Consider the following 25,493-nt stretch of genomic DNA (forward strand, 5'->3'; position numbering starts at 1 on the left):
AACCCGTGTCCCCTGCATCAGCAGGCGGACTCTCAACCACTGCGCCACCAGGGAAGCCCAAGAGATGCACTTTTGACACTGGCCTCCCGTGTACCCCACAGCCCCCTCCAGCACTCTCTGGGCACGCTCCGCCTGGGCCACCCTCTGTAAGAGGCTCTCCGGGAAGCTCTTCCTGGGCAGCAGCCAGGCACTGCCATTTCCATTTACAATGGGTTTTTGTCATGTGTTCTCCCACCCCACCCTGTCCCAAGGGGGCTCTGTCTCTAGTAGGGCTGGGACCCCTGCAGGACCAGGGCAAGGATCTCAGCCTTGGCTGGTGGGACCAGCTGGACTGCAGACAGGCCCCCACGTTTAAAAGTGGAAATGGAACGGGTTGGCAGGCCTCAGTGGGGTACGGAGAGGAGCCCCTTCCTGGTTTTGGCTTCACCTGATGGAAAGTCCCCTCCCCACACCCAGCTTCTCCTCCTAGGCAGAGACGGGCCCTTCAAGCTCCCGACGGACAGACCCGGGACATCACCCGGTGTCAAAGCAGAGGCACTGGCCTCCTCCCAGGTCAGCAGAGACGTCCCTAGTGCAGCAAGGCTAGGGACAAGGCCCTCCCAGGCCGCCACTGACCTCCTGAACCTGCTGGAGCACCCCGGCAACCCCAGTGCTGAGCCGGCCCCCTTGTGCAACTCCACCAGGAGTCTGGGGGTGAAGCCCGCATCCCAGGCCCCACCACAATGCTGCCCTCCCTGGGTGCCCTGACCACGTGGCCCACTGGTTGCACCTGGCAAGCACTGGGCCCTGGGGGTGGCCAGGTCCAAGTCCCAGCCCCACTAATGAACTTGATGATGTATGTATTGACTCTGGGGAGCTACCCCCTCTGAGCCCCAGGAGCATGCTTGAGGGCCTGCATCCTCTCCAGGCCCTCCCCCGAATCCTGGCAGGGATGCCGGCTCTAGGCAGGAACTCCTGCGACACATCCACACCCTCCAATTGCCCCTTCGGTGCTACTCACACAGCACCCAGGGCTCCTGGCGACCCTCAAAAGAGTCTTAATGCCACACCCCCAGCTGAGGACAAGGCCTGGGGGCCCTGCTTGCTGCAGGCCAGGCCAACCTGTCATCACCCGGGGGCAGAGTGGGCAGCAGACCTGGGCTCAAACTCTTCTCTGCCCCAATGGGTGGTCGGGTGGGGACTCAGTTTCTCCATCTGTGTCTGGTACACAGGTAGCTCAGTGCTAGGGGGTGGGAGATGTCTGGGCCAGGGAATCAAGTTTGGGGGACTTTTAGCTAACAGCCCACCTTCAAGTCAGATTTGGTCACTCACCCTTAGAAGCTCCTTGGTGGCATCCCCATGACTGCAGTGGCACCTGAGTTCTCCTTCCCTGGCTTCCCTGCCAAGCCTTTCCTGCCCAATCCCATGGTGCCTTTGCCTTTCCTGTGTCTTCCTTTGGGTACTCTCTCTGCCCCTACCCACTTCGGCCTGGCTGGCCCTCAGCACCATGTCAGCAGCCAGGCTGCACTTGGGGGCTGTGTCCTACCATGAACACATGGCCCTGGGGCCCCACCATGTCGCCCCACCCAAGGAGCATCCCCAGTTGGACTCCCCTGTGGGCCCAGCCAGGAGGGGGAATCCTGCCGCCTCTGGGAGGGGTTGGCCGGACCAGAAGGCCTCCTGCTGTCCAAGCCCAGAAGATGCCATGGGGAGCTCCTGGCCCGCCCCTCAGCCCCCTCAGATGCAGCACCAACTTTCATCAGTGCTGGGGCCCCTGGCCTCATGCTCCTACATCATCCAGGCCACTGTTGCTCGGCCTGGAGATCTTTCTCGAGGGGGTGAAAACAGGGTCAGCGTGCCAGCCGGTGCCCGGCGTCTGCGTGAAGGTCTCAGAGCAGCTTGTGTTCACAGAAACAAACCCAGTCTGTGTGGCGGGGCACAGCAGGACGGGGAGCAGAGTTCCAGTGTTTATTATCGTACATATATATATTTCATGTGTATACACAGATAGTTTTCTCTCTGAGAAGTATTAAAAAATTGATCAACCTTCAATCTATAAAAAATACCTACTCTACACGATAGAAAAATCTCTCCTCCAAGTTTACATTGATTTACACCCAAAGCTTTCCCCAAAATATACAATACGAGGCAACGTCTTAAATCTTAGTGTAGAAGGTGGGCCACGTGGAGGGTGGAGGGACACAGAGCCACACACACGCTCGCTCACGCACGCACGCACACACACACCCTCACGTATGCGCTCGCACACAGCAGCGGCCCGCCTGTGTGCAGGGTCTTGGCCCACCTGGGAGCACCCGGAGGCTCCTGGCTGGCGCTCAGGCTCGGGGGGCAGGCCCAGCAGCCCCTGTGGGTGATGCTGCTGCTCCTGGCAGTGCAGGTGCCAGGCAGGGGCTTCCTTGAAGAAGCCCCCAAGCCACCAGGAAGGCCTTGAACTGTGTACTTGTGAGAGCCTGCCCACCCCAGCCTCCTGCAAAGTGCACCTTGTGGAGACAGGACGACTCCTAAAGACCTCAAACTCCCAGAGGAAACTGGTTCCAGACGTTTGGTTTCCTCAGGCCAGCGGAGATCCGCACAGGGAGGAGAGGACACACCCCTGCCTGAACCCCCAGGGTCAGAGGGGAACAGCAACACCCACCCGATGCAGACAGCACGTTCCACGCCATGACTCTCAAGTCACAGGAGGGTTAGCGCCTAGGGTTACTGCAGCGAGGGGCTGGCCGTGAGCACAGGCCCATGGCCTAGAGGCCCCTGGGCCTGAAGCTGGACCAAGGGGCCCCTTCTGGTTGGGTGCCAGCCTGAGCAGCTCCAGGAAAGCTGGGGGGGGTTGCCTGCAGCTCCTGGCCAGACCCTGACACACGCCTCTCCTGCTTGTCCTCCCCCTGCCCCACCATGTCTGGTGCCAGGGTCCTGGGGCTTCTATGCCATCCAGGAGCAGCTGAGACTTGGACGGTACCAGGTCAGGGTGCCTGGCGGGCACAGGGAGCAGCACCCCCGGCAGGGACCCATTTCGTTCCTTTCTTCCCTGACAAGGCAGGAAGCGTGGGCGAGGTCACAGAGGGGTTCACCCCAGCCTGAGAGACTGTCCCTCATTCTCTGCAGAAAGGAGGGCATAGTGAGAGGCCAGAGCCACCGCGGGTTCCGGTCCTAGCATCCCTCCTCCCCCGCCCTGCCCTGCCCAGCTGTGTGCTCCACGGTGGGTGAGGGACCTCGGTCTCGGCCGCGTGCGTGCTGTGCTGGAGCCCCGCCGAGTGGCACTACTTGACCTCCAGGATGGACGGGTTGGTCTCCATGATGGCCACGATGATCCTGTCGATGTAGTCCTGCAGGCGGAAGTTGATCTCCTCCTGCTTCTGGATGGCGTCCATGAGCTGTGGGAGGAGTCAGGGGTAGGTGCCAGGTGCCCAGACTGCGGACGCCCGCAGGGGATGGGGCGGGGCGTTACCTCGTCTCGGGAGACGGAGCTGATCTCTGCGGCCAGAGACTCGGAGAAGGCCGTGGAGAAGAGGTTCTTGGCGCCCTGGATGCTCAGGTTGATGATCTGCCCGTTGAGCTCGTCATTCTGCTCCTTCAGGCTGCGGTTGTCCTGGGGGACACAGGGCGTCGTCACTCCTGGGCCGAGGCAGGACCACCAGCTCGGGCACCGGCTCCCACACGCCCCCATGTCGGCTCCCGGAAGCGTGAGCCCAGCCCGCACCTGCTTCAGCCTCCGGACCTCCTGCTCCAGCTCACTTTCCCGCGTGCGGCTGTTGTACTCCTGCAGGCCTGCGCTGCTACTGCGGCCCCTCCTCTGCTCGGCCTCCAGCTTGAAGAGCTGCAGATGCTCCAGCTGCTTGCGCAGGTCCTCGATCAGCTGCAGCAGTGAGGGTTGGCTCAGCTTGGCTTCAGGACCTCCGGGGCGGTCTGAATGCCAATGGGGGGGACCCCGGGGCTCTGTGCTCACCTCCTGGGTCGCCTCCTTGTCCCTCTGGAACTGGTGCCTCTCATGGCTCAGCCTGTCCCCCAGCTTCCTCCTGTTCTCCTGTTCCTCACTGAGCCGCAGTGACAGCTCCTCAATCTCATCCAGCAGCTTCTGCTTCTCCTGCAAGAACGAAACAGTTGCCGGAGACATGCCCGTCTGCCATCTATCCATGCAGCTCTCCTCAGCTGTCTGCGCCTGACACGTGGCAGGTGGGCCTGCGAGGCGCCCGGGACTGTTGCTGGGAGGAGGCCAGAGCCCAAGTGCTCTCCGATGTCCTCAGGGTGCAGAGTTGCCCAAGGGTCCCTGGGTGGGGAGGGGACCACAGGGCACAAGGGGTCAAGCTGAAGTCAGCCTCTCAAGGACCTCATCCTAGATTCAAACCAGGGGTTAATCTATGCGTGACTCTCCAGGCCCAAGGATGCCGGGAAGCCGGGCAGGGTTGCGCATCTTCCAGCAAAGGGACGGCCAGGCCCTGCGTCTCCTGGCTCCCTCACCCCCGGGGCCGCAGGGCCCGGTGTCACCAGCCTGCTCTCGAGCAGCACAGCTCCCTGGCCTGCAGGCGCACCCCTTGGCCAGCCGGCGCACCCCTTGGCCAGCCACACCCCCGCAGGCCCATCGGCCAACAGTGCGGCTGCCCTGCTTTGGAGAACCTGTCTCAGGTCCCGATGGCCCACAGGCACCCAGGGTGGAGGGCGGAGAGAGCCTGGCCGGCAGCTTACCTCCTCCAGGCGCTCGATGCTGGCCTTCAGGCAGGGCATGCAGGACCTCAGCTCACTCTTCTCCTCGTCCAGCTGCTGCAGCCTGGGGCACAAGAACAAGGCTGGGACCCGCAGAGCTGTCCCCTGACCACCACACGCACCCACACAAGGGCCCTGGGCCAAAGCTTCTCATGAGCCAGGATGGTGTCTCCACACACCTCTGGTTTACAGAGAAGCTGCAGACACAGAGCGAGTTCCACGGACCCTGAGCCCCTTTCGGCTTCTCCAGGCATCTGCTCACCATCATGGCGTTCATCACACCCACAATGGAAACGCAAATGACCAACCCATGGACTCAACACAGCTTTCCCACCAGCGCTCCTTCCCGTCCGGTGTCCCTGCACCACATTAGCCGTCATGGCTCCTCTGTCCCCTCTGGTCTGCTGCAGTCTCTGGACTTCCCGGGCTCTTCATGACCTTGACAGTTCTGAGCAGGTCTGGTCATGTATTTGGTAAAATGTCCCTCAGACTGGGTTTGTCTGGTGTCTTCTCGTGACTGGACAGGTTGTGGGTTTGGGAAGAATCCCACAGAGGAGAGGTGCCCTTCGCATCACGGGTGATGTTGACCTGGATCGCCTGGTTGGGGTGTGTCTGCCAGGTGTCTCCTCTGTCTAGTTCTCCTTTTCCCATCCCTTCTCTGTCGTCTGGAGGCCAGTCATGGGGTCCAGTCCACGCTCCAGGAACCCCCGAGCGGGCATGTCTGTGTGTTATTTGGTCTCCTCTGCAGGAGTCCACGTTGGGTTACACTCTGGATGGCGGTTCCTACTGTGCCCTAGCTATGCCCACTGGGAGCCATGACACACTGTCGTCTGTGTGTGCTTCTGTTCAAGCACCTCCTTGCTTCCTGGCACTCCAGGCTCTGCCGGTTTTCCTCTGTCCCAGCCACAGACCCAGACCTCCAAGGAGCCCCAGTTCCTTCCATGGCCCCGCTGTCCTCACCCCCTCAAGATCCCCAGGGAGCTGAGGGAGGCCACCAGGGTCCAGGCACATGGAGCTGCTAACTGAGGTGCAAAGAGCAGGCAGCGGTGACCCCGAGTCCCATCTCGCTCTGTGAGGCCCTGTCCACCTCGGGCCCCTGCAGCTGCTGTCCCACTCGGCCAGCAGGATGCTCCCTGCCATGCAGGCTCTGGTGCTGGCAGACACGGGGGGCAGGACGGCCCACCCCTAGGCACCCACAGCCCGGTGGACAGGGCCCCACGGAGAGGCTGTGGCCTGCAGGTCCACTGGACGGCACTGTGCCGAGGCCCAGGAAGAAGGCTTTCCCGGCAGGTGACACCGCGGGCCTGCCCCCGGGGAGGCCTCCCGTGCAGGAAGACCCCAGCACGGCTCTGTGTGCGGCCCCTCCTGCCACCTCCCACTGTTGAAAATATGTCAAAATGTATTTTCCAGCTTTAAGAGCTGGAGATAAACACATGCTAAAGAGCCTAGAGTTGTCGTTCACGAGTGTAAAACGGCTGCACGTTGAAGGCTGAGAGTGGTGCCCGTTCAGTTAAAAAGACTGTGAAATACCTGCCTCCCCGTCACTACCCACCCAGAAGCAAGCTCTGCAGAGGGAGGATGAGCAGGAACCTCCAGGTGACTGTTAACTTGTAGACATCTAGGTTCTCTGCTGGTTTTCTTTGACAAACAACATTTGAGATCCACGTGTCACCGTGAGTGGTCGCCCCCGGCCTGAGTTCCTGGTCCACTCCTGTGCCTTTGTCGGGTATCTGCACAGAGTATGCTCCCCTTTTCCTGACTCATCTAAGGCTTATGCCTCCAGGGGAGCATAGGGGTAATTTTCTCAAGTTGCCTTAAAAAAGGATTTTGACTTCGATTTTGAATGGTGCAGCATCCACTGGAGAAAGATTAGAGAAAGTGACATCCAGGTAGTGTCAGTCTTTGCCTTCAAATACTTTGTGGCCTTCAGTAGAGTTTTTTAGTTTTCTTCACAAAGGTTTTTCCACTGTTCGTAAAATCAAATTTGTTCCTAGGTATCGTGCCCTCCTGGGGTGGCCAGCTGTTGTGGTGAGAGCCCAGCTGCATTTCTCATCAGCCCTCTCCCCTACCGGACCTGAGGGTCCCCCGTCCCCCTCTCCCCAACCTGGCCCGCGTGTCCCCCGTCCCCCTCTCCCCAACCTGGCCCGCGGGTTCCCCATCCCCACTCTCCCCAACCTGGCCCGCGGGTCCCCCGTCCCCACTCTCCCCAACCTGGCCCGCGGGTCCCCCGTCCCCCTCTCCCCCACCTGGCCCGCGGGTCCCCGTCCCCCCTCTCCCCAACCTGGCCCGCGGGTCCCCCGTCCCCACTCTCCCCTACCTGGCCCGCGGGTTCCCCGTCCCCACTCTCCCCCACCTGGCCTGCAGGTTCTCAATCTCGATGCTCTTCTCTCGCTCCATCTTGCACAGGAGCTCCTTCTGCTTGCGTGTCTCCTCAAGGACCATCTCGCAGGCTCTCAGCTCCTGCTCCTTGAGCTGCTCCTCCAGGGCATTGGCTCTGCAAGGCCGAGGGGGAGGGGAGAAACTGTCCTGAGATGCTGCGCCCGGAGCTGGAGAGAGCGGCCCTGCCCAGAGCGGGGACGGGAAGGCACTGAGACGTCCCCCAATGGCCCACAGCTCTAGTCAAGGGCAGTTCTGAAGCAGGACATGTATCCCCCAAACAGCCTTCACCTCACAGAGGGTGCCTGGCCTTCAGACCACAGCACAGCCTTGACGGCAAGGACAGTCCCCATCATTCCCAGGGGGACTTACCCCCATCCTGGTCTGCACCCACAGTTGCCTCCTGCTCGCTGAGTGTGGGCAGGAGACACTCCCGGGCACAAGCCCACCAGGTGCCTGGCCCCAGGGCACCTCGCACTGATACTCCAGGCTGGAGACATGGTGTACAGACCCACCCCACCCAGGTCAGCCGTGGCAGACTCGAAGGCAGGTATAGCAAGAACATGGGGACAGAAGGAAGGTACACATGGGGACCCTGACCCTGGCCTCTTCCCAGACCACCACTCCCACGTGCAGGAGACAGCAATGGACCAAACCACAGACAAGGGCTCTGGGCCCTGCCTGTGGATGGCCGGAGCCCATGCCTCCAAGCTGCCCATCCACACAGGGCTTCTCATCTGCTTTTTGGTGCTTCGCACCCAAGAGTGAACAGACAGCCAAAGACCACCAGACATCACAGGAAAGCTCTTAATACAAAGTGGCCAAAGCAAACAGAAAAAACGACCTGAAGGAGATACATATCATGTGGGAAACACCACAGAAGCCCTGTGACTATCACCCTCAGAGGCCTGAGACACCACGTCCACGAAACAGGAGCAGCTGTCGCAGAAGGAATGGGTAACAGAAGTAACTCTTAGCAATTAAAACTACGACACGACAAAATTTTAAATTCAATAGAATAACTGAAGGAGAAAACCAGATGATTACACAGAAAAAAAGAAAAATGAGAAAATTAGAGAATAAAGAAGTAAAGAAAATGAGAAGGAAGGTCCGTAAGGTCTGATATCTGATTAACAGAAGTTTAGACCGACAAGAAAATGGAAGAAACTCTGAGAGACACGTTTTCCAGATTTAAAGGCTGGAAACCGTGTGCCCTCAGCACAGGAAACAACAAGAGACCCTCACAGCGTCGGGAGAGAACAGGACCTCACATAGCAGTGAGCCCAGCGGTGCCAGGGCCCTGGTCACAGATGGGACAGACGGCAGCGGAGCCGGCTCCCAGGGACCCAGCTCCCAGCGGGATCCCAGACTCAGCCACACTGTCGATGGCGGGGGTGGCGGGGGGACACGACACAACCCCGTTTTCAGACACGTGAGGCCTTAGGAAGCCTGGCTCCTATGCTGCGAGCAGGGCCTCTGCTCAGAAAGCGAGTAAGCAAAGAAGAAATGCGGGATCTAGAGAATAAGAAACCAGATGTGGAGAAAGCAGGTGGAACTCCTAGGATGGAGGGAAAGGAGAGCAGTGTGGCGGGTCAGTGCGGCTGGGAAACGCCAAGCAGCAGCAGCAGGAGTGTGTGCTTGGGGGGAACTTAGGCAAACACTGGCAGAAACGGCCCCAGGAAGTGGATATGACAGGCCCTGGGGCTGGGTGGCCGGGCAGGGCACAGAGTGTGGACTTTCCACCACAAAAGTGGATAACTGATAAATGCCCGTTGGATGAGACGAACCTCCGGTCAGCTAGAGAAAGGAGTCTGGTGGCCCATCCAGATCTCCCTGGACAAGGACAGGGAGGGAGTAAGGAACGTCCTGCAGACGCAGCGCTGGAGCCCCAGCCCTCGCACGAGCAGGGCCGACCCCACCCCTGGCTCTGCAGCAGGGCCACGGGCAGGAAAGCAGGTGGCCCCCGAGCTAGGGTCTCGACCACACAGGAGAACATGCTTCTGCTGCTCTGTTATAGCAGCGGGCGAGGCGCCCAGGATAACACAGCACATCCCGGTTCCCAGCCTCCAAGAGCAGGAGGACAGGTCATGAAGGCCCATCTCGCCCAGGAGAAGCCACAACAGGAGGCCAGTGTCCCCCAGAGCCTCGGGGCCCGTGTCCAGCGCTGGTACAAGTGCTCGGAGGGCGAGGAGCCCGGGGCTGCAGAGGGTTCAGCAGGGCCAGGCTTCGCCCAGACCACACGCCGTGCTGCCAGCCTCTGGACCTCTTGAAAGGGGTCTGTGACCCCCAAGCCTCCGCCTGCACACGGGCCCAGTCCCTTGTCCTCTGCAGGAGACGTGCTGCAAACTGGGGTGAGGTACACAGCGTGACTGGCTTCCCAACACCAAAAACCACACCGTGTGCTGTGAAAAGTCTGCAGAACAGGAGATGGGGAAGCACCTGCTCCCTCCTTACACCCACTTCCACACGGCTGTTATTTCTAACACAGAGCTCGCGGCTCCCACGTGGGGCTCGGTCGCACTGCTACGCCCCACGAGGACCCCATGCTTCAAGGGTAGGTCAAGTACCCGAGCACAGGGAGCTCTGGAGGCACTGGCCCCGCCCCAGAGCCCTCCCTTGCTGCCTCGGTTTCCTGGTCCAGGAGATGCGGAGATGAAGCAAGCCTGCGTGGGGTGGGGGGCGCGCCTTTGGTCAGGACGGGTCTTGGAAGCGGGGCACACGCCAGACACCCCCAGATGGGAATCCCAGCCGGGCACTCTGCAGGCAGGGTGTTGGCCCCGGCTTCTCCTGAGAGGTCCCTCCCTCGCCCTTTCCTCTGGGGAGAGCCCTCAGCGGGAGCCTTGCTCACCCCACACCATCCAGCGAGCCGGCCCCCAGCAGCTGAATGGAGGGTGGTGCTCAGAGAACCTGAGGGGAGGAGAACGACCACAGGGACCACAGGGCGGATCACACCCCACAGGCACTAAGAGGCCTGCGCTCACCTGTGCACCAGCTGGAGGTTCTCCTGCCTCAGCCGGCTGTGCTGCTCCCCGTTGGCAGCCGTGTCCTTCTCCAGCTCCGACACTCGCTTCTCCAGGAAGACAACCTGGGGAGCAAGATGGTGGCTTGAGAATCAAGGGGGTGGGACAGTGTGTGCCCCACGCAGACTGTCCTGGAGGCCATGCCCACCAGGCTGGAGACGCCCCGTGAACGAGGCAGCGCAGCCCCGTGGGCACCAGTGAGGACAGGGAGCACGTGGTGCCCTCGACCCTCAAAGGCAAAGGAGCTGAGGGGCCGCAGGCAGGGCCACTGCTCCGCCAGACACAGCCCACAGAGGCGGCTCATGCTGGGGACTCGAGTGACAGAAAGGCCCGGGGTTTGGAGCCAGACACGCTCAGCAGGCGGTGGGAGGCATGACGGCCAGACCGGAGAGCTGGGGAGGGCTCTGCAGAGCTGAGGTGTTGGAGGTGCTGTAGAGGTCCAGGAGGTGGGGGGCAGGGTGAGGTGGGCGAGGGGGACAGAAGGAGGTGGGAGAGAAGGGGGGGGGGTCTGTGGCCACCCTGCCCCTGCACTTCCTGGAGCTGGTCCTGGAGCCCCAGGGCCTTGGCCACGGGGAGGCTGCCCTGCCCCCGGCAACCTCTCAGGGGTGGCCGATTCCACCGTCCTGGCTCTACGATCACTGCAGGCTGCGGGCCCTCCCGCTTCCCCGGCCGGCACCTCTCCATGGACAACGTGACACCTCTCCTGTTCACCCCGCGGCTGCCAACCCGAGGAAACCCGCCAGAGATCACCAGGGCTGGTGGACGGCACAGCCCTGCCGGCGCCATCACCACCTCCCACTGTGCCCTCTGCGCACCTCACTCAACACACCCACCGGGGGCCTGCACCTGAGGCTGCTGAGTTGTCCACACGTGGCCCTCTGGCCCTGCCATCCATCCAGGGCCTACCTTGTCAGCAATGTCCTCTTCCATGCCCTCCACAGGGTCTGGGGGAGGGTCTTGCAGGGCCTCCATGGTCAGGGCCCCTGACTGATGCAGGTGCCTGGGGAGAATAAATGACAGCCCTGTCCAGAGAAGGTCCTTCAGCAGAGCAAGGAGAGCAAAGAAGGGGGACAACTTTGTGGCCAGGCCTGTACACATGAACACCCCCAGGCTGGTCTGGAAAGCAGAACCCAGCAGCAGGCGGGCAGGCCTCCACCGAAGGGGACTCCGGGCAGGACACCACTACCGAGGGCTGGGTGAACAGGCCATAGTCTGTGGAGCCCAAGGGGCCCGGCCTCCTTCCCTACCAGCTACTGGGCCAAGATACTTTGAACCTGGGCAGTAAAACAGGACGTCACTCCTCTTGGTGACACGAAATAATCTCATCTTCCCCGAGCCTTGAAACATTAATTCAAGGTCACGACCTGTGGGCACACCGTGACTTCCACGCTGTCTCCATCTCTGACTTCCAGGCGCACCTCTTGGGGCAGCCACGGCAAGACACACTTGGGGCCTCAGGGGGCCGAGCGTGAAAAGGGCACAGGCCCTTGGCTCTGACACATGCGGGAGGCGCCTCAGCGCTGTGTGACCCCGAGGAAGCTAGGCACCCTCACTATGCTACAGAACGGGGATCTGCAGGCTGTCACATAACTAAGGACACAGCACAGAGCCAGTTCAATAAAACACTATTAAAAAGTACACTCTCAGGACTTCCCCGGTGGTCCAGTGGTTAGGCCTCTGTGCTTCCATTGCAGCAGGCCCGGGTTCGTTCCCAGGTTGAGGAACTAAGATCCCGCATGCCGTGCCACATGGTCAAAAAAAAAAAAAAAAAAGTACAGTCTCTTTATCAAACAGATCAAGTTCTATTTCCTTTTCAGCACTGACTGAGCTTGCGCATTCCTTACATTTCTTTTCCAGAAACATTCTCAGGGGAACAAAAAGGAAGGGCATCTTTATCCCTGTAGACCACAACCCCCAACTGTGCCCTGGGGGGTACGTATCAGCGCATTTCTGTGGATTTCACTCAATTCCCCGAGGGTGCTGAATCCCAAGGGCCAGGGGAGGACAGGCCATCAAGTTGCCATCTAATCACTCCTCTTAACATCCATGACCTTGACCTAAACATGAGCTCCTGATGCCACTCCTGGGGCAGGAAGCTGCCCACCCCAGATCCAGAGACCACCCTGAGGAGGGGCCAAAGCCTGGGGGCTGGCACCGGATCCTGATCTCAGACCAGGGGTTCAGGCATTTTCCAAGGGCTGAATCTGGGGTTGGGGTGTGTGGCCACAACATGTAGCCACCTTAGGGTAAGGCCAAGGTTCCTCCCATGGTGGGTGGGGAGATTGTTTATTTAAGCCCATCCTGGCTCAGGAGACCCACCAGGGGAAGGCGGGGGATGCCTGATCCACCCCAAAGGGAGTCAGGTCAAGCCTGGCCGGTGGACGGGACTGCACCCTAAATGTCACCCGACCCCAGACCTGCTGTCGCCCTGTGGGGTCCCCAGGCACAACGATCCCAGAGCCATCTGCACCCAGGCGAGCACACAGCTAGGTCAGAGGCCTGGGCTGAAACGCTACCATAAGAGTGAAATGACAGCAAGCATTTTGAGTTTCCTTGGAAGGCTGGTGGCAGTTCTAAGGGCAGAAGAGCAGCAGATTCAAGGTGCACGTGTGTGTGAGTGTGTGTGCACTGACTGCAGACGATGCCTGTTTGTAAACAACAAACACCTGCAGGCTGGCCTTTTTTATACCAAAGGGTATCTGCAAAGGAAGATGAATTCTCAGAGCAGCAGCCGCAGAGGCCAAAAGCCGAGGAGCTGGGCCCTGGTGGCGCCAGGTCCATTCACGTGCCTGGTGTGGGAGCTGGGAGGGCAGGTCAGCTTCCTTAGTCTCACCAGCTGCAGGCTGTTTGGGTAAAAGGTGGAGCGAGAAGGGAAGTAATGCTGAAACTATGATCAAAGCATGGTCTGGAATTACTAGGAGGCTCCCAAGACCCAGGTGATGGAGAGAGCAAGTGAGGAGGGTGGGCCTTTGGATTCACCTCTGCTTCCCCTGGACCTTCAGCCCTTAACATGATAGGAAAAGAAAAATAAGTGTTTTATGTTCTCAGGGACAGAAGCAGGAAAGTAGACAGCGCCAGAGATGAGATGTCCAGGGCGCCGGACGCTGGAGGAGAGCCCAGGCGGCTGGCACCTGAGGGGCAGCAGGGAGGAGCTCAGATGGGGGAAGGGCGGCCCCCACCAGACGCCCGACTCAGGACTGCAGGCCTCCAAATGGGCTGCACCACAGCCTGTGAACTACCTGAAGGTCGGCAGCCAGGCAGGACCCCGCTCAGAGGGAGACCTCTAGCAAGAGAGACAGAACTCAAAGAAGGGTGGGGGAGCCAGAGCAGAGAGGCTGCCGTCAGAGGCTCCGGGGGCAGGGGCTCCGGGGGTAGGAGCTCCAGGACCAGGAGGTGGGGTGGAGGGCTCTGCGGATCGCGCTCCAGAGAGGCCCGCAGAGCTCAGCGCAGGCACTTCCAGACTGGAACAACGCCTCTCACTCCACCCAGTGTAATTAACAGCGGAAAGGACGCACAAGATTCATCCTGAAATGTCTGAGCTTCAGGGACAGGGAGAACATCTTTTAAAAGCTTCCAGAAGGGAAAAGCAGTCACAAAGAAAAACTAGCAAGCACTAGACTGTCCTGCAGCAGCATCAGGACTAGAGGATAATGAGCAACGCCTTCAAAATGGCTAAACGGAAACCATTTCTGATCTAGAATTCTACCCCAAGCCAAACCACAGGAGTAAAATGTCCAACAAGGGCTCAAAAATTTATTTCCTGGGCACGTCTTTTCTCAAGAAGCTACCAGAAGACGTGCTGGATAGAAAATGGAGATTAAAAAAAGGAAGAAGGGGCTCAGGGGGAGAGATGATCCAACACCTGAAACAGACACCAGGACCCGGCGTCAGGGAGACACACGGGGCCGCAGCCGTGCAGCCCACACAGCACGGGTGGAGAGGGTTAGGGCTCTGGGGGAACCATCCACGCAGCGGCAGGGCCAGGCAGTGGAGGCAGAAGACGACACAAATAAAAACATAAAGGCAATCACTGCCTCCAGGAGAAGCAACAACTCATCTTAGAAAGGAAACCCAATAACACATCACATGGCTTCCTGTGAAGAATGCTGGCGTCTTACAAGCCTAGAGCAGGCCTGGCAGGAGGGGTGAACGCATGTGCTGTTACCTCTCACTGCAGGAAGCCAGTGGCAGCTCCCAAAACTGAAAAATGAAGAAATGGTCACCAACGCTTGTTCTTTAGAAGCTCCTCCACCTCCTCCTCACCTTGGGGAGCCAGCAGGGGTGGAAAAGACACAGCCCTTGCAGGAGGTGGACCCAGACCCGGGCTGTGGCAGCAGGGCCCCCGCTGACCCTCCCCACCAGGTTAGCCTACAGCCCTCACATGGGGAAGACTCAACTGAACAGGAGGAAGGACAAAAGTTTTCACCACGGACCCCCAGCCACAAACCCAGGCCCAAATCTACTGCTTTGGAAATTCTTTTTACAACCCGTCCCCTCAAACTATTTTCAATCCCAAACCATGAGAAGTAACTTTCAGAAGTTTTTTAAAAAATACCTTGAAAATAGTATTTTCTAAACAAGTTTTTAAAGCACTGTGACCAGTGACACATTTCTGAAGAGCACCTCAGTGGGCACCCAGGGTTCCTACCTTGCCACCTTCTTGCTGGAGAGCCGCTTCGATGGACTGCAGAAATCAAAACAAACAGGAAAACGGTGTCAGAGAACAGACAGGGAGGATGGAGAGGAAGCAGGAAACTCAGGCGAAAGAGATATGGGGCGGGGGCGCGTCCGCAGGCATGCAGCACCCGCTCCCGAGGCCAGCTCCATGCACGGAAAGGCTCGCTCAGCAAAACATTCAGGGGCACGGGGACAATCTTGGGGGCCTGTCACCTAGTCCCAGCCCTCAAGGAAGTTTCAGATGGTGTCACAACCGGACCTCGGTTCAGGGGCTGGCCCCAGCGCCTGGACCCACAGGTGGCCACACTGGGTTCGAGCCATCGGCACGTCCCAAGTGATTTTGGAGCCACACTGCCCTCCAAAGGCTCAGCCGTCAGAGGCTCCACACAAGGCGTGACACGGGCCCACGTGTACGGGAAAGCTCTGTCGTCGGTTTTAACTCTGGCACTGACATTTCACCCTCTACCAGCCCAGCTGCGCAGAGACTCGCAAAGCTTTCCTGCCGCCGTTTCAGGACAGGTAAGTCAGCCCCATGTCGCCTGCCTGACGTGATCACCTGCAGTGGCAAAAGGGCCAAGCTTACCGTACCCCTCGTTGTGCTTCCCAATTTAACTGCTAAACTATTAGTTTCAACCTATGAGGACAAGAACAGTATCACGGCCAGACAGACACACCCCGTCAGTTACCGTGACCCCCTCAAGCTGGGGCAGGAAACCCTGTCGGGGGAGACACGCTGTTCCCGTCACCAGCAACCGTACCCAATACCAATGCACTGCCTCTCCGCTCCGGGCTCATCCTGCCTACCAGCTCCTGGCCCCTGCGATGCTGCGTCGGCAGAGGGTGCTGGACAGGGACCCAGGAAAGGGCCTGCTTCCAGGTGCCCCTGCTGCCTGGGCAGCACCAGGGTTTGAACTTGGGCCCTGATCCCCACACTCCCGAATCCCACCTGGGCGGCTGCCCCTGACACCTCCCAGGCAGTTCCGTGGTGGGAGTCCCTCTGGTGAGACCTCTCTCAGCGAACAGCTTTCCTGGCAGCCAGAGGGTGGACTTCAGCAAGTTCTAGAAGGTGCGGCTATGCCCTCTGCAGCCTGTGGGCGTGAGCCGCTGCTCCACCCTCACAGCTGCTGCCCCGTCTCCTCCTGAGCTCTCCTCCCAGCCAGTGCCACGTTACTCCAATCCCCCGTTACAATGGTCACTCTCTTTATTAAACTTTCCTATTCAAGTTACTGTGTGGTCCCCTCTTTTGACTGGGCCCTGACTGATGCTGTACATTTTAACACAAGTCTAATTTCATCCTGAAGCAACAGGAAAGGACAGACCACTGTCCAGTGTACTGTCCCCCTTCAGGGGCTGGCATCACTTGCACCTCTGGGTAAAGCAGACTTCTCAGTTTCTACAAAATGAACCGTTTTACAGAGGCTCCCAGGTATGTGGAAAATATGTATGTTCTGAGATTCAATGGGGAGAAATTATATCAGACGTCAAAGCTGCTGTCTGAATATGGTTTGGACTAAATCACCTTTCACCAACCACAAAGCATGACCAAATATGTTTATTTTGAGGCAATTCCATGGAAACCAATGGGTAAGATTCACATCTCCTTAAGTGAGTGTGTAGGGGAAAGTTCCTGACTCATTATAACGAGGATTCTGATGGCATATTAGTCCCCTTGTTAGTGCCTGTCTTAGGGAACAGGTGGCTGAAACTGGACGTGAGATCCCCTGGACTTGCTGGCTGGACTCGGCCACATCCCGGTCTGTTCTCTGCCCCACAAAGCCTGGAAGAGGCGACTGTGGCCGCCCTGGGGCAGGTCCTCAATGTGGGAAAAGATCATTTCCACATCAAGAACGTTCGGAGGGTGAGAGCTGAGATACGGAGACGGCAGGTCCCTGCTCGGGAAGGACAAATGACCATCCCCACCAAGCTGAGCGGCCATCCTGGAGCGCTGATCACTGGGCTGAACACGAGGGGTAAAGGGAGGCTGGCGGGTCTCTGGAATCCCCAGTCTCCCTGGAAGCCCCTCAAAGAGCACCTCCAGTTCTCCTCAGTGCTGCTGGCACCCCCAGCTCCCCTCTGAAGCTGCCAATCGGCCCTATCCCTCACCTGACCAGGTGCTGGCTGGACCCAGGCCCGAGCTCTGAGCTACACAAGTGCAGGAGGAAGGGCTGAACCAGCACCAGGGCACGACCGGCTGTCGGTCGCAGGGCCCACCAGGCAGACTGAGCGGCCGAGGCCAAGCCCCAAGGGCAGACGGCAGGCCTGGGAGGAAGTGTACATGCCAAAACCATTAGGATGGTTCACCTTCCATGCAACTCCCACCAGTCCAAGGCCCCTTCCTCCAGGAAGTTGCATGGGAGCCCACGGCACTGGTCGGCACATCCCACCCCTTCCTTGCTGCCCGCACAAGAGCGCCTGGCAGTCCCTTACTCCCTCCGCTGGGCTGGGGCTGTGGGGTGCACCACACGAGGGCCCATCTCTCCTCCACACAACACACTAATCAGCAATCTGCCTAACGGACACGTCAGCGTGTGCAAACCACCCAAAATGTTTCCTGCAGCTGGAGCCTGTGAGGCTGTGAGGAGCCAGGTGTCTCCTCCTAGAACTCTGACTGGGGGTGGGTACAGGGGGCGGAGAGGGAACCAGGAGATGAGGAGAGGGAGAGGCAAAGAGCAGCAGGCATGCTGGGCCCAGCGGCCTGTTCCGGGGACAGAGCAGCCAGTGACCCTGCCGCTGACAGAGGCTGCACAGCCTCCCGGAGACCAGCTCAGGGCAGGGCTCACCCCGATTCAAACTGACGCCCCTGAAAGCTGCTCACAAGTCTGCACCGAAGACCTACTCTCACTTAATATTTCCCAGTGCTGCTCCTTGTGACTCTCAACTTCAAACATCTTTTAGTAAAACGGAGAAAGCACCTCTTTCTAAAAGCAGACTTTCTCCCACACGCTGGCTGTCCTCAGGCAGGGCAGAGGCAGGGGACTGGACCGTGGCATGCACACAGGGCACCAGACCAGGAACAGCACATGCAGGGCAGGGGCCGGAGAAGAGTCCGCTGTCCGCACGCCTGCCCGGCCTCTGGAGGAAGCCCCCGAAGTGGGCCGGGCACAGGGAGTGCACCTGGGCCAGGGCAGTGGGGGCAGCTGCGGGCAGGCAGAGTCTGCCTCCCCCGGGTCAGAGAGCAGGCCAGGCACCGCACAGGTTACCTATTCTTTTCAAGATCGTTCAGGCGAGCAGAAAGATCCTCAAGGCGGTTGATTTGTTTGTGGCACTGGCTACAGTAAAACTCAAAAGCCTCATCCGTGAGGATGCTGTGCAGCTTGGCGGCAAGCGGGTCAGCGCTGGAGGGACGAGAGGTGTGGCTTCAGGAGAGAGCAAGGATCGGGTGGCTGGACGGGGTGAGCTGTCAGGCGGATGCCGCGGAGGCCTCTGTCACCCTCGGCACCACCTCCGGGACCCGCAACACCCGGCGCAGCGGCTGGGGGCACCTTCCTGGTCAGGCGCTCAGAGGACACAGGCGCAGCCCCGCAGCTCGTTGTAAAAGAAGAACCCTGCTTTGCCAAGAAGTAAATGACTGGACACACTGCATCCTCCTTTGTCAGAAACAGGTCAGCGCGAGAGCAATGCACACGGCCGGGGGGCGGCTTACTTTCTGTTCTGTAACCCTGTCAGTAACTGTCTAAAAACCACCAGAACCAAGAACTATGGGTGGATGACTTTCATTAAAAACTCATAATTCCGTTAGCCGCGCCACGACCTAATCTCAGTGGGCTTTCAGGGCAGTGGTAACGGCAGCCACGTCTTGCGGGTATTAGGACCCCAGGCTACAGAAAAGTTAAAGTGAGACATCAATCGTAGCGCAGAAGAAACCCTGCGGACATGGGATGAGGGACGGACACACGGAACAAATGGAGAGATCACCAAAATGGGAGACACACGCCCCGCGGGGCCACAGCCCAGCCCTCGGGGCAGCACCACTTGGAGCGCGTCAGGCAGCCCTCCTGGCTTGGCCCCCGCCCAGGCCCTCGGCATCTGCTGTTGGCACAGCTGGAGAGTTTCCAGAACTGGGGGCAGAAGGGAGAGGTGACTGACATGTACAGGCTGTCCAACCAGGCCAGGGTCTCCCCAAGGGGCCGGCATATCCCCTGACCCGGATACGAGGGTGGGCGCTTTCTCCCAGGGCCTCCTGCAGCCCGAAGAGGCAGGAGAGCCGGGCAGGAGCCAGCTCCGTGAGCGAAGGTCCTGCCCTTTACATGCCACAGTTGAGTTTATTCAAAGCCGGAATTTTCCAGAGAGTTTGGGGATGTCAGGTGATAAGAAAATGAATCCGAAGAGCCATTTGTGATGTTAAACCTCCCTCAGAGGCCAGTCGAAGGGCACAAACTTTCAGCAAGAGGAATAAGGTCCAAGGACACCACAGATGATAACACCATGCAAGCAGACCTCAGAAATACTGCGGGTTCACCTGCAGCCCGTTGCAATAAAGTGAGTGTTGCAATAAAGTGAGTCATGCGAAGTTTTTGGTTTCCAGTGCATGTAAAAGTGACGTTTACACTGTACCGTAGTCCAATAAGTGTGTAAAAGTATCACATCTGAAAAAACAACGTAGGGAATTCCCTGGTGGTTAGGACTCTGCGCTTCCACTGCAGGGGACACGAGTTCGCCCTCTGATCGGGGAACTAAGATCCCGCAAGCCACACGGCACAGCCAAAAAATTAAAATATTAAAAATTGAAAAAGAAAAGAAAAAACCCATGTGCGTGCATACCTTAACTAAAAAATACTTTATTCCTAAAAAATGCTCACCAGCATCTAGGCCTTCAGGGAGCTGTAATCTTTTTTTTTTTTTTTTTTTTTTCTAAGTAGAAGGCTGCTCCCTGTTGGGGAGAGGAGCTCTTTCCATTTCTTTTTTAAAATTTATTTATTTATTTATTTATTTTTGCTGCATTGGGTCTTTGTTGCTGTGCGTGGGCTTTCTCTAGTTGTGGTGGCTTCTCTTGTTGCAGAGCACGGGCTCTAGGCACGCAGGCTTCAGTAGTTATGGCTCATGGGCTCTAGAGCGCAGGCTCAGTAGTTCTGGTGCACAGGCTTAGTTGTTCCACGGCATGTGGGATCTTCCCCGACCAGGGCTTGAACCCGTGTCCCCTGTACTGGCAGGCAGATTCTTAACCACTGTGCCACCAGGGAAGTCCTGTAATCCTTTTGCAACAGTCACATCAAGGATTGCTGATCACAGGTTCCCACAACAAACAATTATAATGAGAGTCTGAAATATTGTTAGAATTACCATAATGAGACACAGAGACACGGTGCAAGCAATGGCTTTGGAAAAATGATACAGGGCTTCCACAGGCCTTCAGTGAGTAAAAAACACAAAGGGAAGTGCAGGACAAGGTCCACCTGCACAGCAAGACTGACTGCTGAGCAGGGTGTCAACACTCACACACACACACTCACACACTCTCTCACACTCACACTGTCTCTCTCACACACACACACACACACACACACTCTCACACACACACACAGCCTCCCTCAAGCTCAATGCAAACCACAATGTGATCCACAAACAGCACTGTGAAACCCGTAAAGCCGAGTTTCCCAACCCCAGCTCTGTGCCCTGGGACTCGGCTGAGGCCCCATAAACGGGGAGTGACTGGGACCATAACCGATGAGAGGAACCACAGCCAACTGTTATCCCGATAGAAATCTTAAAATTTTGACTGTGGCATTGTTCAATTATATTACAGTGAATAAAACAAGTTCTCTGTGAACCAAAAGGGGACCCTCCCCCTTAACGGAACGTGAAGAAACAAGGCCCTGGTGCAGGGCTGTTACCTGGGGGTAAGGAAGACGGGGTCTCTGCAGCCGTGCTCCCCGTTGCAGAGGGTCTCTGGGGACAGCTCCGCCTCACTGCCCTCACCATAGTCCTCGAAATGTTCCTCGCCTCCTATCACCGTGACGACCGACTGGCTGTGCAGGTGGGACCTGCAGAGGCAAACGAGTGTCAGCTGCTGACAGGGGCTGCGGGCACCCCAGAGCTGCGGGCGTAACCTGAGCCTCCAGCAGAAACGTGCGGTGACCACACGTGTGAGTTCGTGTTCTAACAGCCACACTAGGGAAGGTAAATGCGCAGGTGAAACTGACTTTAACAATGTATTTCACTTGGCCCAACATACCCAAAATCATCACTTCCAAAACAAGATCTTTATATTATCTATGTCCTTGTGTCATAATAAGCCTTCGAATCTGGTGTTTGCTGCACCCTGGGCACATGGCAGGTGCTCCCCGCCCCAGGGCTGGGCCACCACCTCACCACGGACCCCCCCAACCCCTGAGATCCTGTGAGCAGGTGCAGGAGCTGCCCCTCAGAGGGGCAGGCCTGGTAGTCAGGAGGGGTCAGTCTCCGTCCGCTGCCCAGACCCACAGTCGCACGACACGCAGCACAAGCTCCCCGAGGCACCTGACCCCAATGGTCTCGGGACGTCCGACTGCTCTCTGAAGAGCGCGTCTGAGTCTGACTGCCGCCCGCCTGCTACCAGCCCTCACCTTCTCACACAGAGACAGGAAGAAATGATTCCTTCCGACAGACACCATTTCACACTAAGCTGCTTTCTGCTTCTGTAGATGAGCTGCTTCGTGGATCCACGTGCCCAGACCCCAGGAGAGGAAGCTGCCCCCAAAGTGAGAAGGACCATGCGCAGCCTTCACGGGCTGGACGTGGACGCCCGTGGGCGGCGAGGAGCCCAGCGCCTGTCCTCGTGTCAGAGGGGATGCGCGCTTGGTGCTGGGGACCCGGGGCAGACCACGCAGCCGTCACGCACCGCATCGACAGAAAACGGGTGACTTTAGATTATAATCGGCAACCTCGCGGCAATTCAAGATTTTCTCATTTGACACCAACGTGACTTCAACGAATCCTGAGGGCAAGTCGCTGCTTAAGCAGCAAAACAGCCCAGAGCCTAGAAACTTCCAGAGAAAAACTAAGACCTCATAATGGTTTCCCAGATCTGACACTTCAACTTTGATTACTTGACCCAAATTGAATTTAAAAAACTTAGGGACTCCCCTGGTTGTGCAATGGTTAAGATTCCACGCTCCCAATACAGGGGGCCCGGGTTCAATCCCTTGTCAGGGAACTAGATCCCACATGCATGTCGCAACTAAGTGTCCACATGCCACAACTAAGGACCCCGTGAGCCACAACTAAGGAGCCCACAAGCCACAACTAAGATCCAGTGCAACCAAATAAATAAATAAATATTTAAAGAAATTTAAAAGAACTTACCTTATTACCTTAAAAAATACTGATCAGGGGCTTCCCTGGTGGCGCAGTGGTTAAGAATCTGCCTGCCAATACAGGGGACATGGGTTCGAGCCCTGGTCCGGGAAGATTCCACATGCCGCAGAGCAACTAAGCCCAAGCGCCACAACTACTGAGCCTGCGCTCTAGAGCCTTTGAGCCACAGCTACTGAAGCCCGTGTGCCTAGAGCCCGTGCTCTGCGACAAGAGAAGCCACCACAATGAGAAGCCTGCGCACCGCAACGAAGAGTAGCCCACGCTCACCACAACTAGAAAAAGCCCGCACGCAGCAACGAGGACCCAATGCAGCCAATAAATAAATAAATAAATTCTTAAAAAAAAAAAAAAAAGTACTGATCAGGAAGCTACAGCGAACGTGGCATCCCCAGCCCCATGCATTCTACCCTCACACCTCCCTCCTTGGTCACTGCAAGCCACTCTGGGCTCCCATCTCCACACGCTGGGCTTGGCCCCTGGTGGCCCTGGAAGGTGTTCCTCCAGTCCCAACAGAGCCCAAAGGCCGAACGTGCACGCACGACGCCCCCTTCCCCACCAGACGGTCACCGCACACCACAGCCATCAAGGAAAGCCCCCAATAAATGGAGCAATAAACTATGTTCAAAGACTGGGAGACCCACAGGGACAAGATGTTGGTTCTGCCCAAATAATCTACAGATCCAGCAAAATCCCAACCCAAATCCCAGCAGGTACTTTTTTCCAGAGACTAACAAGCTGAATCTATATAAAATCCACATGGAAATGTGAAGGCCAAAGGTGCCAACGCAGCCTTATAGAGCGAGGCTGGAGGGTGCACATGGCTGAACGGCAGGACCGGCGGGCAACAAACCTGGAGCAGAAGGACTAAGCGGTGCTGACCTGCACAGGGCACACAGGGCCAAGCAGGGCGTCCAGCACAGCCCATGCACTCGGCCACCTTGTGGGGCAGTGAGGAAGGAGGGAGCTTCAAAACCGAGCCTGAGCCGATGGACATCTATACAGGAAAAATGACCCCTGCCTCGCACCATGCACAAAAACTCCCTTACGGGGAGATGAAAGAGCTGAAAACAAAGGCAAAACAACAAAGCTTTACAGAAAAGCAGAAGTAAACGTCACAGTGATGTGGAGTAAGCAGAGATCTCTGCAGCAGAACACAGACATGCTAACCACAAAAGACAAACAGATACACTGGACTACAGTAGAATTAAAAACGTCTGTTCTCAGACACCCCAGGGAAGTGAGAAGATGACCTGCAGAGGGGGAAAAAGATGCCTGCAACACACCCAGGACAAAGGAGTCCCCTGAGACAGAGGAAGAGCTCCCACAATTGAAGACGGAGGAAAAGACGGCCCACGGGACCCGGGGAGGCCAGATCCACCCACCGCCTGTATCCACAGAGGCAGCCGACGCAGAGCTGAGAAGCAGTGCTGGGACCATCGGGCCATGAGCCTGTTTACTATCTGGCCTCTACGGAAAAGCTTGCAGAGTCCTGCAATCAACAAAGGGGCGAAAGCCTGGAACAGGCACCGCACAGGAGAGGGTCTCCACGTGGGCAGCCAGTGCAAGAAAGGCACTGCCCCCGTCAGGCACCTGGGAAACCCAAGTGAGGACCACCTGCTCTGCACGTCCTCAGACAAGAGGCGTGAAGAAGCGGAGGATGCCAGGCGTTGCGAGAATGGAGAGCAGCTGGAACCCGCAGGCGGCTGGCAGGCAGGGAGCTACCAAACCCCACCTGTAAGTGTCTGACCTGCAGTAACCCTTACAGAGGAGCCTGTGCCCCAGGTGCGCCCTATGCCACCAAGGAACAATCCCGGCCACCAAAAGACGTGATGCTTACATGCAGCAGCTTTACTCATGAAACCAAAACTGTGAGCAAACCCAATGCCCCAATGCCCACTGACAGGAAATTAGGAAGCTGCGGGCATTCACACAGTGGAACACTCAATAATAACCAGAATAAACCACTCACAACGGTGCACACATACACGGATAAACCTCACAGCCACGATACCAAGTGGGAGAAGCCAGCTGGAGAAAGGATACACACTGTGTGATGACCCTTGAGTGAGGAACAAACCATGAGCCAGGGTACCAGGGAAGGAGCCAGTGGTGGGGGGGGGGTGGCGGGAGGGCTGGTGCCTGGGACAGGCACACCGTCTTCAATTAGGGAGGAAAAACAGAAGCTCTGCAGGGGCCAAACAAGAAATGAAACGAAATAAAATAAGCAAAATTCCAGTTTCAAGGCCTCCTGGGGAGTCCAGGGCAGAACTGCCAGCCGTCACCTGGGCCCACATGGGCCACCTGGCACCTGGCCTCTCTGAGCCGGCCCTTCCCCCTCACTGTCCTCAAAAGCGTGGAGTCAAGGTGCCATAAAGATGAAGACGTTTGAAGTGTGTCTCACCCTGGGTCATAAGAATTGTGATGACAAAATCCAAAAGACTAAGCGAACGTTTTCTCCTAGGATTCCTATCTGTACAGAGGAGCACCTCCTGACGGAGGCTGCACGGTCAGCTGGGCGCAGGTTCTTCCCAGGACCGCAGCCCTCTGCAGGCTCACACTCCCCTCTGGATCACCCAACATGAACCCCACCATGACCCCATCTGCCATCAGCCCCGGGCCATGTAGCTAGGAACAGACCTGCCCGGGAGCAGCAGCAGGGCGCCGTGGCCGGGCTCCTCCGTGGCGTCCAGGCATTCAGGGGGCACCAGGGTGCCTGTGTCCTCATCCGTGAAGGTCTCACACTCACTGTAGGTGCTCTCGGAGCCCATGTATGCACTGTCTGTCACCTCGTTGGCCTAGGAGAGAGAGCCAAGAGTCAGTCCCGGGGCCCGGGAAAGGACCCTGTGGAGGGGGAGCTTGCACGTGGGAGATGTCCCTCCTATACTTCTAAGCAGAAGCCAGTAGGTTACAAAACACTTCAGTATTTTCAAAAATGAAAAACAGGCCCATGTTCAAGAGCAGAAAAAATGACTGGAGTGATTTTTAAACTCAGTTATAGAAATATGCCTAAAACGGACACAAAGTATCCCAACATCACAGGATACATGCCAGAACAGCCCGTTTTGTGGCTTTCCAGCACTGGAATGAATTCTACTCCAGGAACTAATGTTCAATAATGTAAGACTATGCCTTTTAAAAAGTCCCCATCAGGCTTCCCTGGTGGCGCAGTGGTTGAGAATCCGCCTGCCGATGCAGGGGACACGGGTTCATGCCCCGGTCTGGGAAGATCCCACATGCCGCAGAGCGGCTAGGCCTGTGAGCCATGGCCACTGAGCCTGAGCATCCGGAGCCTGTGCTCCGCAGCAGGAGAGGCCACAACGGTGAGAGGCCCGCGTACTGCAAAAAAAATAAAATAAAATTTAAAAATAAATAAATAAATAAATAAAAAGTCCCCATCAATATCTGCTCTGTACGTGCAAGCTATTGTTTTGA

General features: G+C 57.6%; 1 protein-coding gene across 3 annotated transcripts in view; it reads right to left on the minus strand.

Moving 5' to 3' along the window:
- Positions 1–1,933: 1,933 nt before the first annotated feature.
- The window catches only part of RAB11FIP3 (RAB11 family interacting protein 3), an 81,398-nt gene continuing 57,838 nt past the window's right edge, over positions 1,934–25,493 (minus strand). For 2 of the 3 annotated variants that reach the window (XM_060078489.1, XM_060078488.1), the window contains exons 4-14: positions 24,699–24,856; positions 20,600–20,749; positions 14,740–14,775; positions 10,998–11,091; positions 10,053–10,156; positions 7,049–7,189; positions 4,678–4,759; positions 3,941–4,078; positions 3,695–3,850; positions 3,443–3,583; positions 1,934–3,368 (exon numbers count right to left, since the gene is read on the minus strand). In XM_060078489.1, the coding sequence (XP_059934472.1) occupies positions 3,255–3,368; positions 3,443–3,583; positions 3,695–3,850; positions 3,941–4,078; positions 4,678–4,759; positions 7,049–7,189; positions 10,053–10,156; positions 10,998–11,091; positions 14,740–14,775; positions 20,600–20,749; positions 24,699–24,856 (1,314 nt within the window). In that variant the 3' untranslated portion in view covers positions 1,934–3,254. Of the gene's footprint in view, positions 3,369–3,442; positions 3,584–3,694; positions 3,851–3,940; positions 4,079–4,677; positions 4,760–7,048; positions 7,190–10,052; positions 10,157–10,997; positions 11,092–14,739; positions 14,776–17,968; positions 18,104–20,599; positions 20,750–24,698; positions 24,857–25,493 lie in introns of all 3 variants that reach the window. The other variant, XM_060078487.1, reaches the window with a different exon arrangement.

This window comes from Mesoplodon densirostris, chromosome 16 (assembly GCF_025265405.1).
Source record: "Mesoplodon densirostris isolate mMesDen1 chromosome 16, mMesDen1 primary haplotype, whole genome shotgun sequence".
NCBI classification, from domain to species: Eukaryota; Metazoa; Chordata; class Mammalia; order Artiodactyla; family Ziphiidae; genus Mesoplodon; species Mesoplodon densirostris.